Source organism: Coregonus lavaretus (assembly GCF_964263955.1).
Source record: "Coregonus lavaretus genome assembly, chromosome: 7".
In the NCBI taxonomy this organism is placed as follows: domain Eukaryota; kingdom Metazoa; phylum Chordata; class Actinopteri; order Salmoniformes; family Salmonidae; genus Coregonus; species Coregonus lavaretus.
In genome coordinates this window covers 19,030,354-19,047,394 of record NC_139994.1, presented here as the reverse complement: position 1 = coordinate 19,047,394, position 17,041 = coordinate 19,030,354, and the positions used below count along the sequence as shown (strand labels likewise).

At 42.1% G+C, this 17,041-nt stretch overlaps 1 protein-coding gene and 1 long non-coding RNA gene across 2 annotated transcripts; one reads left to right on the top strand and one right to left on the bottom strand.

Moving 5' to 3' along the window:
* Nucleotides 1–697: 697 nt before the first annotated feature.
* Nucleotides 698–2,865, bottom strand: LOC311132321. Its single transcript, XR_014613510.1, has 4 exons — nucleotides 2,492–2,865; nucleotides 2,066–2,169; nucleotides 1,833–1,911; nucleotides 698–1,740 (listed from the first exon to the last, which is right to left on the bottom strand). It is a non-coding gene; the product is annotated as an uncharacterized lncRNA (long non-coding RNA).
* Nucleotides 2,866–7,992: 5,127 nt separating this feature from the next.
* Nucleotides 7,993–15,878, top strand: LOC311132166 (palmitoyltransferase ZDHHC18-B-like). Its single transcript, XM_084165386.1, has 8 exons — nucleotides 7,993–9,261; nucleotides 10,828–10,988; nucleotides 12,161–12,310; nucleotides 12,689–12,826; nucleotides 12,948–12,999; nucleotides 13,233–13,335; nucleotides 13,943–14,055; nucleotides 14,284–15,878. Exons 1-8 carry the CDS (start codon nucleotides 9,014–9,016, stop codon nucleotides 14,501–14,503), a joined length of 1,185 nt encoding a protein of 394 aa, XP_084021512.1. The 5' UTR covers nucleotides 7,993–9,013; the 3' UTR covers nucleotides 14,504–15,878.
* The last annotated feature ends 1,163 nt before the right edge of the window (nucleotides 15,879–17,041 follow it).

The window sequence follows — 17,041 nt, the reverse complement described above, 5'->3', positions numbered from 1 at the left end:
GTTACGCCGGAGCTGGAGCAATCCGCTCCATCAGTGTGTAGTCCAGCTCCGGCCAGCGGGGCCAGACCGGACCAGGGGTACTTTGGGGGGTTGGAGAGGGAGTGGGGATCAGGCCCGGAGCCGGATCCGCCGCCGAGGCGGAGTGCCCACCCGGTCCCTCCCCTGTGGTATTTAGTTGGCGCGGTCGGAGTCCGCGCCTTTAGGGGGGGGTACTGTCACGCCCTGGCTCTGGGGACACTGTTATGTTGAGCCAGGGTGTGTAATTCTATGTTTGGATTTCTATGTTGGCCTGAGTGACTCCCAATCAGAGGCAACGAGTGTCAGCTGGTTGTCTCTGATTGGGAGCCATATTTAGCTGTCTGTCTTTCACTTTGTGTTTGTGGTTTCTTGTTCGTGTTGGTTTGTGTTGTAACCATAGACGTCACGTTTTTCGTTTGTTGTTTTGATCGTGTGATCATTTAATAAATATAATATGTTCACCTTCAACGCTGCGCATTGGTCCTCCTCATTAGACGATCGTGACATATTGGTTCATTTAGAACGATACGATCCGAAACGATTCAGTGACTTGAAATCGATTCAGTAACCTTTTAGCCAAAATTTCAACCAGTGTGACTGAAATAAATTCCTGGATACTGGACAGTGCAGGTGAAGTTTCCTAGATTCCTGTTTCTTGTAATGGAATCAGGTATCAATTAATTATGAATATAAATAAACAAGTAAACAACAATGAATGGCAAATGCATTCACATTTTATTTGAATAAAGTGCAAACAACACTTTAGGTTGAATTAACAGGAAGTTAAAATTGTCTGATCTCATTTTCAATATTCAATACATTTTCAATAAAAGTACAGTAAGTGCAACCAACATTTCAACAGTAGGTTTACCTGCTACTTCTGCTTTTGTTTTTCAACATAAAAATATTACAATATTAATATCAAAAATAAAGTGCAACCAACATCTCTTCAGGTTGAATTAACAGTAGGTTTACCTGCTACTTCTGCTTTTGTTTTTCAACATAAAAATATTACAATATTAATATAAAAAATAAAGTGCAACCAACATCTCTTCAGGTTGAATAAAGAGTAGGTTTACCTGCTACTTCTGCTTTTGTTTTTCAACATTATAATACAAATACAGTATTAATATCAAAAATAAAGTGCAACCAACATCTCTTCAGGTTGAATTAACAGTAGGTTTACCTGCTACTTCTGCTTTTGTTTTTCAACATTACAATACAAATACAGTATTAATATCAACAATAAAGTGCAACCAACATTTCTTCAGGTTGAATGAGCAGTGGATGAACCTGCTACTACTCTCATTTTAATAAACAAACAATATTCAACAAAAGATCAAGTGTAACCTACTAGGCTACTCTTCAATGACTACAGATTTTTTTTCAAAAATATCAACTGATCAACATGATCTGGCTGCAGAACACTTCTCTGTGCGTTCACTATGTCGCCAGCAGTACTAAAAACTCGTTCTGCTGGCACACTGGTGCCTGGAATGCACAGGTACCGTTTAGCAAGGGTGGAAAGTACAGGTAGCTCTTTCTCCTGAGATCTCCACCACTTCATGGCATTTTCAGTCAAAGGCAACACATCTTTTGCTCGGTACTTTAACACCTCTGCTCTGGCTGTCTCGCTTGTGGATTTTCTTTCTCTTTGGGTGAAGGAATCGCCAAACAGCGCATCTAAGGCTTTCTTCTTACAAGGAGGTGACTCATTTGGAGCTACAATATAAGAAATATATTTCCAAATATAGTCATGTTTCTCATTAATACAAAACAACAACAATCTTTTATTGGTATCACATGAAACACACTTGTTGTCTCTTCATTGAATCCTGACAGCTTTGTGCTTGAGCTTCCCTCGTCTTCCTCCTGATTTCCCATTGCTTGCATCTATTGATGTAAGAATGTGTGAACTGTTCAAATTTCTGCTCTGTAATACTGCACACATAAATTTAGAGGAAGATAAAGAACAGATGAGATTTGAGAGAGGACAAATGAAAGGGGAGAAGAGAAAAGAGCAGAGGAAAGAGGAGAGAATAGTTACCTGGTGGGACACTTCTGCCTCAAAAACCAGTTTTGTGTAGACCTGTTCTCTGTCCTCTTTTTCCAGGTAGGGCAGTTCTTTAAATCGCGGGTCCAACGCTGATGCTGTTTAAAGAACAAGAATATTGCATTCATTGCATTATTAAATTAAGTTGACCTGAAATTGCAAGTGATGACCACCTCCTCATACACAAAATAATCAGAAGATTAAACTTTAGTATGTTTAAAAGAAATGTGGCACAGTGATGATGTAAGGCCACCATGAACGAAGAATTGTATTGCAGATATCTTGTTTACTTTTCCATATGAAAAAACAACTCAAATTCAAACTTGAAAACGCAAAGGTGTGGCATTTTACAAATTAATACAGTCTAATAACCTAAAATATTAACCAAGTTGATTTTAATTAAGACTCCAAATTAATTACCTATGTTGAGAGCATCTTGGGTGCCTCTGTAGCGTGTGGAGAGGTCACTGGCCATCACCCTCTTAATCTCTGCAACCAGGGTTGAGTCGTCTTCGCATGGCTGTAGGTGTTTCAGCAGTTTTGCTTGAAGAGGAGCAATTACAGAGAGAGTTGGCTGGTCTTCTTCACACATCACAGTGGTTGCCATTTTGACAGGACCCATCAACTGAACAATGTCATCCATGTTGGCAATATCACTCTCACTCAGCGTGCCTACATCTGTGACCCCCTTTCGTAGATCCTTGGACATCAGAGTTGCCATTATAGCTGGCTGTTGTTCCAAAAAACTTTCAAGCATTTCGAATGAACTGTTCCATCTGGTGATTATGTCTTGGATCAGTTTATGTTTTGGTAAATTCATCAGAGTTTGTTTTTCCTGTAGGGCGTGACATGCAATCGGGCTGCGGTGAAAATATCCAACAATTTTTCGCACTTTCCCCAACAACCTGGAAGCACGGTCCACCCCCAAACCCTTCTGCGAGGCAAGGTTGAGTGTATGTGCGAAGCAGGTAATGTGTGGACTGAACTGGGCTTCTGCACCGGCCACAATCATATTCCTGGCGTTATCTGTGACGATGGCAGGATTCTTGTCGTAGATTTTCCACTCCATGCAGGCTTCACGCAGTAACGCGCCAATATTTTTACCAGTATGGGCTTCATTGAAAACTCTGGTTAGCAGAACAAAGGTCTTCATTTTCCACTCCGGATCAATGTGATGAGAGGTAATTGTCACATACCCTTGATTTGAGCATGACGTCCAGCCATCTGTCGTTATCGCTACTCGTTCAGCTTGAGAAAGCGACAGCTTCACATCATTCTTAGTACTTTCGTACAATGCAGGAATAACCTTTTCTGAGAAGTGTGGTCGGCTTGGTATTGTGTACCTTGGCTCCAATGTTTGAATCATTTCACGGAATCCCAGATTTTCAACCACACTGTAGGGTCGCATGTCTTTGCAGATAAACTTGGCAATTGTTGCCGTGATGTTTTTCGCCCGAGCTGAGTTTTGGCCTAGTCTCTGACTAAACATGCAGGCGAGACCTGAGGCTTCTGCAGAGTTGACTTTACCTTTCGCTGCTGTAGCAGCGGGAACGCTGCAAGAGGTGCCTGGACGGTCGGTGTTGTGTGAAATCCCATGGCGCCTTAGTAGGTGGTTGGAGAGATTTGTCGTGTTGCCGTTGTACTTTACTTGACCTTTACATATCCTACAAACAGCGAGCGACTTATTTAGAACATCTCCGTCTTTGTAAAAGCCAAAGTGTTTCCACACACTGGACCGCAATGGTGGCTTGATAATTTCTCGCTCGTCGGCTTCTCCTCTGTAGTCCGCCATGCTATGTCTGGTTGTCTTTGCGCCTTTGCGCTGCTGTTGGCGCGATGACGTCACGGATAGGCAGACTGAATCGAGTAATGTTTAAAGCCTTTATCATTAAAAGTGCTAAGAAAAAACATCCATATAAAGTCTGACGTGCTTAAATCCAATGGGTTATTTCCTAGTATCGATACAATCGATTTATTACATTTTAAAACGATGTTAGATCGATATATGTTGTCCAAAAGGCCAACTCGCCGAGCACAGATCGATGTAGTTGGATCATAGGAATATAAATCGATACATCGATGTAGTAGATGGATCGTTACACCCCTAGCTTCTACCAATCAATTTCTAGATGCAGTAAGTCATGTCAGAAGCTAACATAATCCAATATAACTACATTCCGTTTTGAAGTTCACTTTTCTTGCTTGGTCTCACAACACTATCATGAATCTAGCAAATAAGTTTTGTGGGTCAGAGTGCAGTATTTATTTAGTTTCAAAGCAAAAACGTACTGTATGTTAGCATGTTTCTAACACTGGCTTTAGCAATGGAGGGAGCAGGCAAGCCAAGGCAACTGTTAACTAGCAACAACTGGCTCGGACAACAACTGCCACCTTTCACTCCCTTCATATTTCATCCGATCACTTCTCATTGCACTTCTTTCAGTTTTCACACGCAACAACTGTAATTTAGACACTGACCACAACCACGCAACTATTGACCACAACCACATAACTATCGACAACACAACTACTGACCACACAACTACTGACCACAACAACACAAGTACAGACCATAGCTACTGACAACAACTACTGACCACAACTAATTAACACAACCACACAACTACTAACCACAACTACTGAACCACACAACTACTGACCACAACTACTGACCAAAATCACTAACCACAACAACTGACCACAACCACACAACTATTGACCACAACCACACAACTACTGACAACAAAACGTTTGACCACAACTACTGACCACAGCTACGGCACACAACTCCTGACCACAACTACTGACCACAACCACACAACTACTGACCAAAACCACACAACTACTGACCACAATTACTGACCAAAACCACAAAACTACTGACCTCAACCACACAACTACTGACAACAACACAACTACAAACTCCTGACCACAATTCCTGACCACAACTACTGACCACAACCACACAAATACTGACCACAAAACTACTGAACCACACACTTACTGACCACAACCACACAACTACTGACCACAACTACTGACAACAACCACACAATTACTGACGACAACAACTGACCACTACTGACCACAACCACACAAGTACTGACCACACAACTACTGAACCACACAACTAATGACCACAACCACACAACTACTGACCACAACCACACAATTACTGACCACAACTACTCACCACTACAGACCACAACACTGACCACGGCTGCTGACCGTAACCACACAACTACTGACCACAGCTACTGAACCACACACCTACTTACCAAAACGACTGACCACAACTACTGAACCACAAAACTAAAGACTACAACCACACAACTACTGACCACAATTACTGACCAAAACCACAAAACGACTCACCTCAACCACACAACTAATGACCACAACAGACCACAGCTACTGAACACAACTCCTGACCACAACCACACAACTACCTACCCACAAGTAATGACCACAACTACTGACCACAACCACACAAATACTGATTACAATGACTGACCACACCCACTAAACTACTGACCACAACTACTGACCACACAACTACTGAACCACACAAATTCTAACCACAACCACACAATGACCACAACTACTGGCCACATAACCACACAACTACTGAACCACACACCTACTTACCAAAACTACAGACCGCTACTGACCACAACTACTGACCACAACCACACAACTACTGACCACAACCATACAACTACTGACCACATAACTACTGAACCACACAACTAATGACCATAACAACACAACTGCTGATCATAACTACTGACCACAACCACACAACTACTGACCACAACCACACAACTACTGATCACAACTACACAACTACTGACCACAACGACTGCTCTGGTCTGCACTAGCTCTGGTCCAGTTCTGGTCCTGGGCGTAGCTAGCTAGCTAGCTCTGGCTCGCACTAGCTCTGGTCTTGCTCTGGTCTTCGCTATAAATTATAACTACTTAAATGTGCATATATTAGCATATAATACCTACAGACAATAATTGTAACTCTTGAACCGTTCAAGCTAGAGACACCAAACCAACTTTCATCGGTTCAGGCTATCTTAACTTCAAAATCTTTAAACTTTTATTAACTAATAACTATATAAATGTGCATACATTTGCATAACGTAACCCACCAACAGTAACTCTTAAACCGTTCCAGCTACATACACCAAACTAACTTTCACATGTTCAAGCTATCCTAACTTCAAATTCTTTAACTTTTTTATCAAGTAGAATGATCTAAATTAGCATAAAGTAATGAATCAACAGTAACTCTTGAGCTGTTCAAGCTAGATACACCAAACCAACTTTCATATGTTCAGGCTATTCTAACTTTTCATCTACTTAATTGTTTTACTATAACCAGTCACCACCACTACTATAACGTTTTCCAAAACCATACATACTTTAAAACTGCTTTGCTTTAAATATTAAAGTAAATATTCTACCACTACCACAATAATACTTTTAAAGAGTTGAATCCAGTCCCATCAATTGTACTTGAAGTACAATTACCATCTAGTTCATGTTATTTTTGTTATTAAATGTATAATAAAAACAAATAATTCAGCCTTCGTCGCTATTGATACTATGTCATGGTTCCTAAATGTAAATAAAATAATTATCTCTTCTAGGCCTTCACAGAGAACCTGTGTAGGCCACAGTGTTCAGAGGAGATTCACTACTGAGTCTCCATCCGAGCTCTTGCCACGGAGCAAACTGAAATGGGAGGAGCTGATTGGTATGCTGTGTAAATTGATGGCCAAATCCATCATTAGCTCCTTGTCTCTGGATAGTGCTTTTCAGGTTCCAGTTGATGCAGTCTCAGGTAGGAGTCCTAAATACCTTTATCGATCCTGTATGATATTCATCACACCTCATATTAGATAGAATTTGGTGCAAAATATACTTTAGGCTACTGTATATTATTTCATAAAATCCTGATGTATTTTTCTTTCCACAGATACAAAGGAAAGCAAAGCTTCTGCTGTGAAGTTGGGTACGAATACCAGAACACTGGTGCCAACCCCCCCCCCCCTCGCCCCACCCTCACTAACAGCCAGAAGGATAATACGCCTGTCCAAGAGGACAACAGGAGGACAATCCGACCTCTCCAGGCTGCCAAGAGGTAAGTATCCCTAAGGTTAGAGGCAGACCTGTAGCTAGAAGGTCACTGGTTCAAATCCTGGGCAGGGCAATGAAAATGTGGGAACTGAAATTGCAACTGAAGGGCTGGTGGTTTCAGAGAACATTTTGAATATCCTTTGCAAAATGGACTAATAAAGTTATATTCTTTCTTCCCTTATTCTCTAAAAAAGGGTGGTCAGCTCCATGGACTTGGACATTTCCAGGACCACTAGTAGAAGCAGTGGGATGGTGGCTCAGCTGGGTTGTCCAGTCAAGAGCAACAACAGTATGTTCAGCAAGCCTCCAAGCCCCTCTTCAGCCACCTCAAACACATCCCTGGCAGCCTCTGAGGTCACTGAGAATTTGTTGTGTAAGCGCCTCCAGGGGGATTCTCCAGACTTCATGTCATCCAGCAGTCACACCAACCCAAGCCCCACAGAGGGACAGTAGTGACAACAGTCAACTAATGGAACTGTAGAAACTTAGTTTTCTAAATATCTAGGCTTAATAAAAGTAATTTTGCATTGACATTATTTGGTAACTTTTTCATGATTTAATATGGTTAATATGATAATAATACAAAGTAGACTACCTGGATTTTGCCTTTTGAGGTGTAAGCAAAGATACTGGTAACTAACCCACTAAAGGTTTCCACGTGTCTGTGGTGTAAACATAGACCATGAAAGAAAACTGTGTAAGGACAAATATTGACGTCATTCTTTGCCAGCAAATCATGAACACCGTACGTTTATTGAATGTGTCGTAAACATTCCATAGCGATCATAACCAAAGATTATCTATTATATTTACAAGATAGCCCAGTGACCGCTTTAACAATGGAAATGGAAATACATGGGATGGCGAGTGAGGTCAGGTGGGGGAAAAAGGGCTTATCTCACGCGGACAGATTTTGGGTGGAGTAAATCCTCTCGCTTCGCCTCTTCCTCTCGGTCATAACGCTGGATGATAGGAGAGAAGTGCTCCTGACCGTAGACTAACATAAATGAGATATTTCGATGAAAATGTTTCTTAGTATAACAGACGGTCTGCGGTTGATTAGCGTCAATTCGTAGTCACGAAAACTCCGACGAAAGCCCTCATCTGTCAACATCACCACCGGGAAATTCCAACATCACTTTCATCTGCCTGGCTGGAAGTGTAGGAGTTGGTGGTCTCAAATAGGATCAAATTGAACTGTCCGTATCAGACAGAACCCTGGTATGGTACTAATACCCATTTGGATGCTGTGCATAGGATATGCTTTATACTTAGCTACCATTCACTAACGTTAGTCTGTTCATCACTGAATTTTGGGCTAACTAGTTAGCATTAGCCTAGCTAGCGCGTTAGCCTAGCCAGCTAAGCGGTCACTGGAAATGTAATCGGGTCACACACACAGCTGTTAGTTACCTTGATTGATAGCCAGATATGATGGATTATATCAAAGTCGAATTGTTCTCTTCAGGGAGTGTATATTTTGGGGACATTATTTGCATACACTGGATACGCTTGGTGGCAATGTTGTTGATTCAATGACGACATGCTCCACTCTAACTTACCGGTACTGGAACATGTTTGTAGCTAACGTTACTGGCAACGCGCTAGTCGATGTTATTGTTAGCAAGTTAGGTAGCTAGCTAACATTAGCTAGATCATTAGCAAGTTGCTGCCTATGTAGATAGCTAGGTAACTAGCAAGATAGCGGTGGCAAGCACTAACCAGCTCCTCTGCTCTGGACGCCCAAAACTGGGGAGAGATCAAAAGTAGCCACAGCATAGTTTTTCGTAAATCATGAAAAATTGCGAATACCAGCAAATCGACCCGCAGGCACTTTCAACGCCAACCCCGACACTGCCGCCGCAACCCGTTGTTGTTGAGGAAGAGAAGAAGGGGGAAACTGCACGGAGAAAATGGGAAGTTTTCCCCGGCAAGAATCGCTTCTACTGCGATGGACGGATCATCGTGGCTCAGCAAAGCGGTGTCTTACCACTCACCCTCAGCCTTATTCTGGTCACCACTGTACTGTTCTTTGTATTCGAGTAAGCACAATTTCTCGTTTTCTTTTGCATTGCTTTGAAACAAAATAATGTTTGCCCTAGCCAAGACAATGCCACACAGGTTTCAACAAACCATGGTAAGTTTGGTTGTGTGTCTAGCAGTTTAAACAACACAGCAGATTCTGGTCACAACAATATAATAATAGTTTTAATGCTAGAAAATGTCATTACATCTTCCTACAGGTGTCTTGCTGAAATGTGTGTTACATCTCCTGAGACTATGCTACAGGTGTAATTAAAAAGGGAAAGTTGTTTAAAACCAGATCCTCTCTGGGTGGTTGAGAAACTCTATTGCAATATTGTACTATTGTGTGTGTGTCAATCTGGTTTGACAACATTTTCAGTTTCTCATGTTGAAAATGAGAACTAGTCCTTCATGTAGTTACAGTTACATTTGAGTCATTTAGCAGACGCTCTTATCCAGAGCAACTTACAGTTAGTGAGTGCATACATTTTTCATACTGTTAGTCAGGGTCCTGAATGTTGCTGCAGTGCTCTGCAATCAATATTGTCCTCTTTAGTTGTCCTGGTGATAAATGACCTGAATGAAGGCAGGCTACACAAAACACTTTAGGCTGCGTTTACACAGTCAGCCCAATTCAGATTTTTATTTTCAGTACCCGACAAACTGACGTCACGCCGGATGCACACGATTTCTGGTTGCGGAAAGAAAGCAGGATGTCACCCATTGTCAGTCAGCGCCATGTATTATCAGCCACTGATATAAGCTCTTGATTTAAAAAAAAACATTTTTTGGGGGGATTCTCATAGGCTTACAATGTTTTGATTATTGCTTGAACAGTTGCTAAGATTATATTTGGTTGTGAGAGTTGCAAAATACTTATTTTGGATGCAGCAGTTGTTCGCTAGAATGCTGACGCTCATTGACAGGCTTGTAGCAAAGCTAGCCAAAGAGCCATTTTACTGGTTGAAGTTGAAGTGTTTTTGAAGTAAAATGCAGTTGATTGGCGACGATGACACATACATTATATTAAGCATAACATTCATACAAGACTTACAATCCAATTTATAATCCAAAAGTAGTGTGTAATACACTCATAAGCAACATGTAAATAAGGCTTTTTAGCTGGCTGTCTATGATAACTTCCCAGTTTTTGTCCCCCACGGTGGGGAAATTGTGAATAGCAACTCGGAGTATTGCTTAATGTGATTTTTCTGGAGAAGTGCCCCCGGACTTGTGCTGATAATGCACAGTAATATTCGGAATACATTGTGAAAAACAAATACTTAAGCTCACCATTTGAGCTCCACACAGATTTACTGCATCTGTAACTAGCGGTATTTGTAACTAGCGGTTTACGTATTAGCAGGGAGGGGTTTCTGCAAATGTCACGCACATCGCCCTCTTGTGGCAATGTTTGCAAACACAGAAAGGGGCCTATTGGTCTTTTGATTAATCAGATCAGTTATTTTGCCAAAGATCAGAATTGGGCTGCCTTTGTAAATGCAACCTTAGTTTTCATATAAGGTAGTCCACTTTAATTGTTGCTGAATATAGTCCTCTTTTTCTTTGTCCTGTCATCACAGCTGTCCCTTCCTGTTGAAGCACCTGACCGTGTTCATCCCAGCGATTGGAGGAGTGCTGTTTGTGTTTGTGGTCATCTCCCTCCTGCAGACCAGCTTCACTGACCCTGGCATCCTGCCCCGGGCCACACCGGACGAGGCCGCAGACATTGAGAAGCAGATCGGTAAGGGCAACACATACACACCTGAAAGAACATTCTTCCTTTCCCACTCACTTTCCCAGCTTTGTGTACACGTTCACCTACACTGCCCAAGTGACTGCATTTGTTTTCCTGTTCCATATTCTGGTCTCTTTTTTACCTTTTATCACCAGTTTGTTTGCGCTGGTTTTTGAGACACTGTAGTAGCAACATATATGCTAGTTTCCTGCTTTTTTTTTGTTGTTGAAGCAATGCATTATTCAGCCAACAAATGGTTGAACCTCCATAATTACAGGCTTCCTCCTCCCTTGAGGGAACCACACACATAGTCTCTTCTGACTGAGCATGGAGGGATGGATGGATGGATGGATTGATTGATTGATTGATGGATGGATGGGGGGTGGATGGATAGAGGTCTTTGAACTGTTTATGGCACTGCTTGTTGCTGTGTGGATGGTCAGTCTGCTGTGTGGGTAGTTGCCTCTGCTGTTTAATTGTGTGAAAAATTAATGGACACAGGCCCATTTGCAGTGGGATGCCACTAACATCTCTCTCTCGCTCGCTCGCTCGCTCCCTCCCTCTTTTTCTCTTTCCATCTCTTTCTCTCTCTCTCTGGTTCTTTGTAGAGTGGCAACTCACTTCACGTAGAGGGGGTTGTGGTTTAAATAGTGATTTCATTGTGTGGCACCAAAAGTATAAAAAAAAAAAGTTAAAGATCTGATTGGTCAAAAGACCAATTAGTGGGGGAAAAAAGATCAGAATTGGACTGCATGTCTAAACGCAGCCTATGGGATTGCCAGGCAGGCAGCACACTTTCATACATTACACAGAGCCTGTGTTGATTGATTGCCTCCCCCGTGACGCCCCCTTAATGGCCTTCACTCCGCCAGCAATTAGGCCTAAGGCCACAACTGCCTGGATCACAACATGGGCACATATATATTACACACACACACACAAAGCATAGGTTTTACTATCCTAGTGGCGACCAAAAATAGATTTCCATTCAAAATCCTATTTTCCCTAACCCAAATTCTAACCCTAAGCCTAAAATAGGAGAATTTTCCTTGTTTTACTATCCTTGTGAGGAATCTTGGGGATTTCCGTTACCCATGAGGATAGTAATACACACGCATACACATACCTTGTGTACTATATCTCCTGATATGTCCTCCCTGTCTTTCTCTCCTTCTCAGATAACTCTGGCTCTTCCACCTACCGACCCCCTCCCCGTACCAAGGAGGTGATGATCAACCAGCAGGTAGTGAAGCTCAAATACTGTTTCACCTGCAAGATGTTCCGGCCACCGCGCACCTCCCACTGCTCCCTCTGTGACAACTGTGTGGGTAAGGACCAGTGACAGAGGGGGGCGTTCAACATGGGACACAGACAGAGGGACACACTGATATTTATTAGATTGAATTATTTAGACTATACTACACAGCCTGTTACTGAGATTGTTTTGTTGAACAGTCTTTATTTATCAGTCTTATAAAGAGGATTTATTAATGTTGGTCTCCTCCATAAAGATGCTGATCAACTCTGAAAGCAGGGCCTCTTCATTTAAATAAAACGTATCTACATTTCATTCAAATGTATTTTCCTATTGAAAGGGGCTTGAGAGCTTGGCCTCAATGTCAGTGGGATGTCCTTTGTAGATATTTGTACATTTTCTTCCTCCTCAATCTCATTCTTCCTCCTCGATCTTTCTTCCTGTCCTCCAGAGCGATTCGACCACCATTGTCCCTGGTTGGGGAATTGTGTTGGGAAGAGGAACTATCGTTTCTTCTACACCTTCATCGTCTCTCTATCCTTCCTGACAGTCTTCATCTTTGGCTGCGTCGCCACACATCTAGCACTGAGTACGTAGCCTACATAGCAGACACTGCCATGGCTTGTGATTTTGTATGGAACTGTTGCGTGGATCCTGATTATCATCCTGTCATGGTTTTCTGTAACAATCTCCAAATTTTTTGTCCTCAGGGGCACAAGGAGGGAGAGGCCTGATGTTTGCTCTTCAGGAGAGTCCAGCCAGATATCCTTTTACCAGGACTCTGTGTGTCTAGGGTTACCGATCTGATCCCCTCATAATACCACTTCCTGATTCGAGTAGTTCGGTGTTAGGGTAACGAAACTGTCATTCACTTCAGCTTCTTGGCCGTATTGCAGAATAAGAATGGGTCTCTCGATCTGTCTGTTCAGCTGACATCTCTGGTGATATTTAAATACTCAAACCATCAATGTTGTCCTTGACTTTTCTTTCTGCACTGCTGTGGAGCTGGTGATTTGCTTATTTTCAGTTTGGTCCATCTTGGGCCTCTCAGGCTTCCATACCTACCTGGTTGCTTCTAACCTGACCACAAATGAAGATGTGAGTAAATGCCAATGAGTGTGATGTCTCTGTCTCTTCTGGGATATGTATAATAAACATATAGGTATTATACACTTTAAAGGTCCAATGCAGCTGTTTTTATCTCAATATCAAATCATTTCTGGGTAACAATTAAGTATCTTACTGTGATTGTTTTCAATTTAAAGTGTTCAAAAAGAAACAAATAGCTTCTTAGCAAAGGGCAATTTCTCAAGGAAGAATTTAGCTAGGACTGTCTGGGAGTGGTCTGAGTGGGGAGGGGGAAATGGAAAATGAGCTGTTATTGGCAGAGAGGTTTGGAACTCTTTCTTATTGGCCTATTAACTAATTTACCACATTGATGCCACCATGGAAGGTGGCATCACTATAAGGGCATTTTCATAATTTTAACAATTTCACAGTATTACTCCAACCTTAGTGTGGAAATGTATATAAAACCCAGGAAAATCACATATTTTGACTGCACTAGGCCTTTAAACAGTTAAGTGACCCTCCCAGTAACGTGCAGATGGAAAGTAGCCATGTAGCTTAACCTGGTGTCATGTAAACTAAAACTAGTCTAGGATGAGGACTGATGGTCAATCTTGTGTGTCTCTCTTCTTCCCAGATCAAAGGCTCGTGGTCGGGGAAGAGTGGGGCGGAGGACACTGGTAACCCCTACAGCTATAACAACATCATTACTAACTGCTGCTCAGTTCTCTGTGGACCCATGCCTCCCAGGTGAGACTCAGCATGGTTTATAATGTGTCTTTGATAGGGTTTGAGTAAGTTCTTTTTTCAAATCAGTCCATTTAGGAAGTGTTAAAAAAAACGTTGAATTAAAAATGCCACATTGTTTTCTGAGGTTTAATTTCTAATCACTCCTTGAATTGACTAAAAAGGAAGCTGAATTGACCTGAAGCCTGACCTATTTGACTAACCTGTTTCCTCCATGTTGTCCCGTGTCAGTTTGATTGACAGGCGAGGCTTCGTGCCGGTGGAGGAGTCTTCCCAGACAGTTGCCATGGAGATAGAGCTGCCCACGCTGGCTGCTAAGAATGAGATAAACGTGGTAGGAGGGCCCACGCCGTCCCAGCTGCCCCCCAGTGCCTTGCAGGTTCCCCCCTCCCCTCCACCTCTATCTGCAACCCCAAACTCCCTTCAGCCTGACTGCCATACTCCAATTTAGTTGCCTTTTCCAACCTAACCCAACCCCCCTTCACTGTTGCCTGACTGGCTGTTGTGTTTGGGTTCACCCCCTCATGACTTAGTCCCACATACCAGTGTACTGTATTACTATTGATCAGGATCCAGGATCCTGTTGTTGTGGTCATTACATATGTTGTTGCCTGGTCCTGGTAACCCAGTCTACCCCAGACTGTTCATTGTTTACAGTTGACAGTAAAAGACTGTCTCTGGAAAGAGGAAGTGAAGCCGGCTGCTAGGCCACGTGTTTGACGTGGGTGAAGCTCAACCGTTAGTTACTCACACCATTCCATGCCTTAATGTTATAATCAGGCAACTCTGTTATTTAGGTATTTCGTTTCAGTGAAAAGGGGAACATAGCCTATATGATTCATCCACTTCCCAGCTGAGTTAAAGGTTTTGCCCTTGTTGTTTTGTGGTTGAGGAGAATCTTAGGTGCTAGGAGTTTTTATTAAAATATGTTTGTTTACAAAGTGCGACTGCCACTGGGCTATTTAGTTCAGTCGGACAACAGTGGCACTCTCCTACCCTTCAGACTATGTTGAGTCTGTCTGCCTCTTCCAAACCAACAGGCCTTCCTTCTGTTTACATTCAAGCAATAGGGAAAACCTAACCTAACCTTGGTTTACTTTAATGGTACAAGGGCTCTGTCATATCTGCTGGAAGTTTGCACATTATAATTTCTTTGCACAGAAGGAGTTAGACCAGAGAGGGAGACCAAGCACAGTATTGGCTCAGTATTTATACTTTTAGCAAACACATGCTGGTAATGGAAGCGGTTACTGCTGGGAACTTACCTGTCACAAACACGTCTCTACCCAAGAGCTGTTTTTATTTGTCTCAATCTGGACACCCTCCCTCACTGATATTCAGTTGGTCAGCTAAAAAAGAGTTGGAGAGGTATTTTATTTATGCACATGGAATTATCTTTTTTTTACAGTGTGAACACACTTATTTGTCTTCCCTCAATGTTCTTGTTGTCGTCTGTATTTTGTATTTGTCTCTGACTTGACTCTGTGTTGTTATTGGAGTGTGAGGTGTGTTCTGTTCTGTGTGTCATAACATAATGTAATGGTCATGTTAAAGGTGACACAAAAGCTACTTAAATTTTTTAATTTTAGTCATTTAGCAGACACTCTTATGCAGAGCGACTTAAAGGAGCAATTAGGGTTCAGTGCCTTGCTCAATGGCACATTGACAGATTTTTCAGTCGGTTTGGTGATTCGAACTCTCAGCTACCTGCCGCCCTCAAGCCAGTCAAATCATCTCCCTCTTACTGTTTTCTTATGCTTTTAAAATATGTTTTGTATTACAATCTTATATTGTTTGTCTGTTTATTTTGGTCTTCTAAATATTTATATACGTCATTTTGGAATATATTAATATATAATATTATGTCCATCTGAAATGTACAGTATTAAATATTGCATTTAAAAAATGAAGTAAATACATTTATTTCCAAATGAGTTGTTTTCAATAGACATGAATTCCTTTTTTTTTTATTCTCAACTGTTACAGTTAAGATGTAGCATAATCATACGAGTGAACAGTCCCTATGTCGTCATTGTCACTAAGCCTCACCCGTATGCCTATTCCATAGTGTCAACTGGTCTCTCCGTATTTGTCTGTATGTCCGATTACCACCCCCCACTAGGAGGACAACTGTCTGGACTTTGCTCTGTCCTGTGTTGGCTGATGAGCAAGGTTAGTGGAGACAGACAGACCGAGATTGGTGAGATGACCCCAGGTAGAGTGCAGGGTGTTTGGCTGGCCTTACCCGTCTCTGTGGCTACTGTGTCTACATCTGGGTCAATTCAGGAAGTCAGTTGAATGCCAATTCACTTATTTGGGAGTACTGAATTGAAAACTGAATAGAGCTCAACCGTGGTGCAGAAGGGAGGTTTTCTAGGGGGCCCTCTCTCTGTGGCTGGTTGCTGTCTGCTTTGTTTTCTGCCTGGCTGGCTGGCTTCTCTCAGTGCTGCTATGCTTCTTCCTTTAACATGGCTGATTTCAACCACGTCAGGCTGTATCCCATCACACACAGAATCAGCCTCTCTAAACTCAAGGTCCAGACTTGTGAGATTTGGAGTATCACACTCTCAAAAACGGAGGAAACTATAATGGCACATTCGTTGTACTTTAATTTCTATATTTGTATTGTGTTTTCTCCTTGTCAGCTATGCCACAGATACACTCATGCTTAAATGCACAGATACAGTGAGCCCAAAAAGTATTGGGACGGTGACACATTTTTAGTTGTTTTGGCTCTGTACTACAGCACTTTGGATTTGAAATGATACGATGACGGAGGGTAAAGTGCAGACTGTCAGCTTTAATTTGAGGGTATTTTCATCCATTTCTGGTGAACCGTTACAGCAAATGTTGTACATAGTCCCCCCCCCCCCCCCCATTTTAGAGGACCAAAATGTATTGGGACGAATTCACTTGTGTATTAAAGTAGTCAAAAGTGTAGTATTTGGACCCATATTCCTAGAACACAATGATTACATCAAGCTTGTGA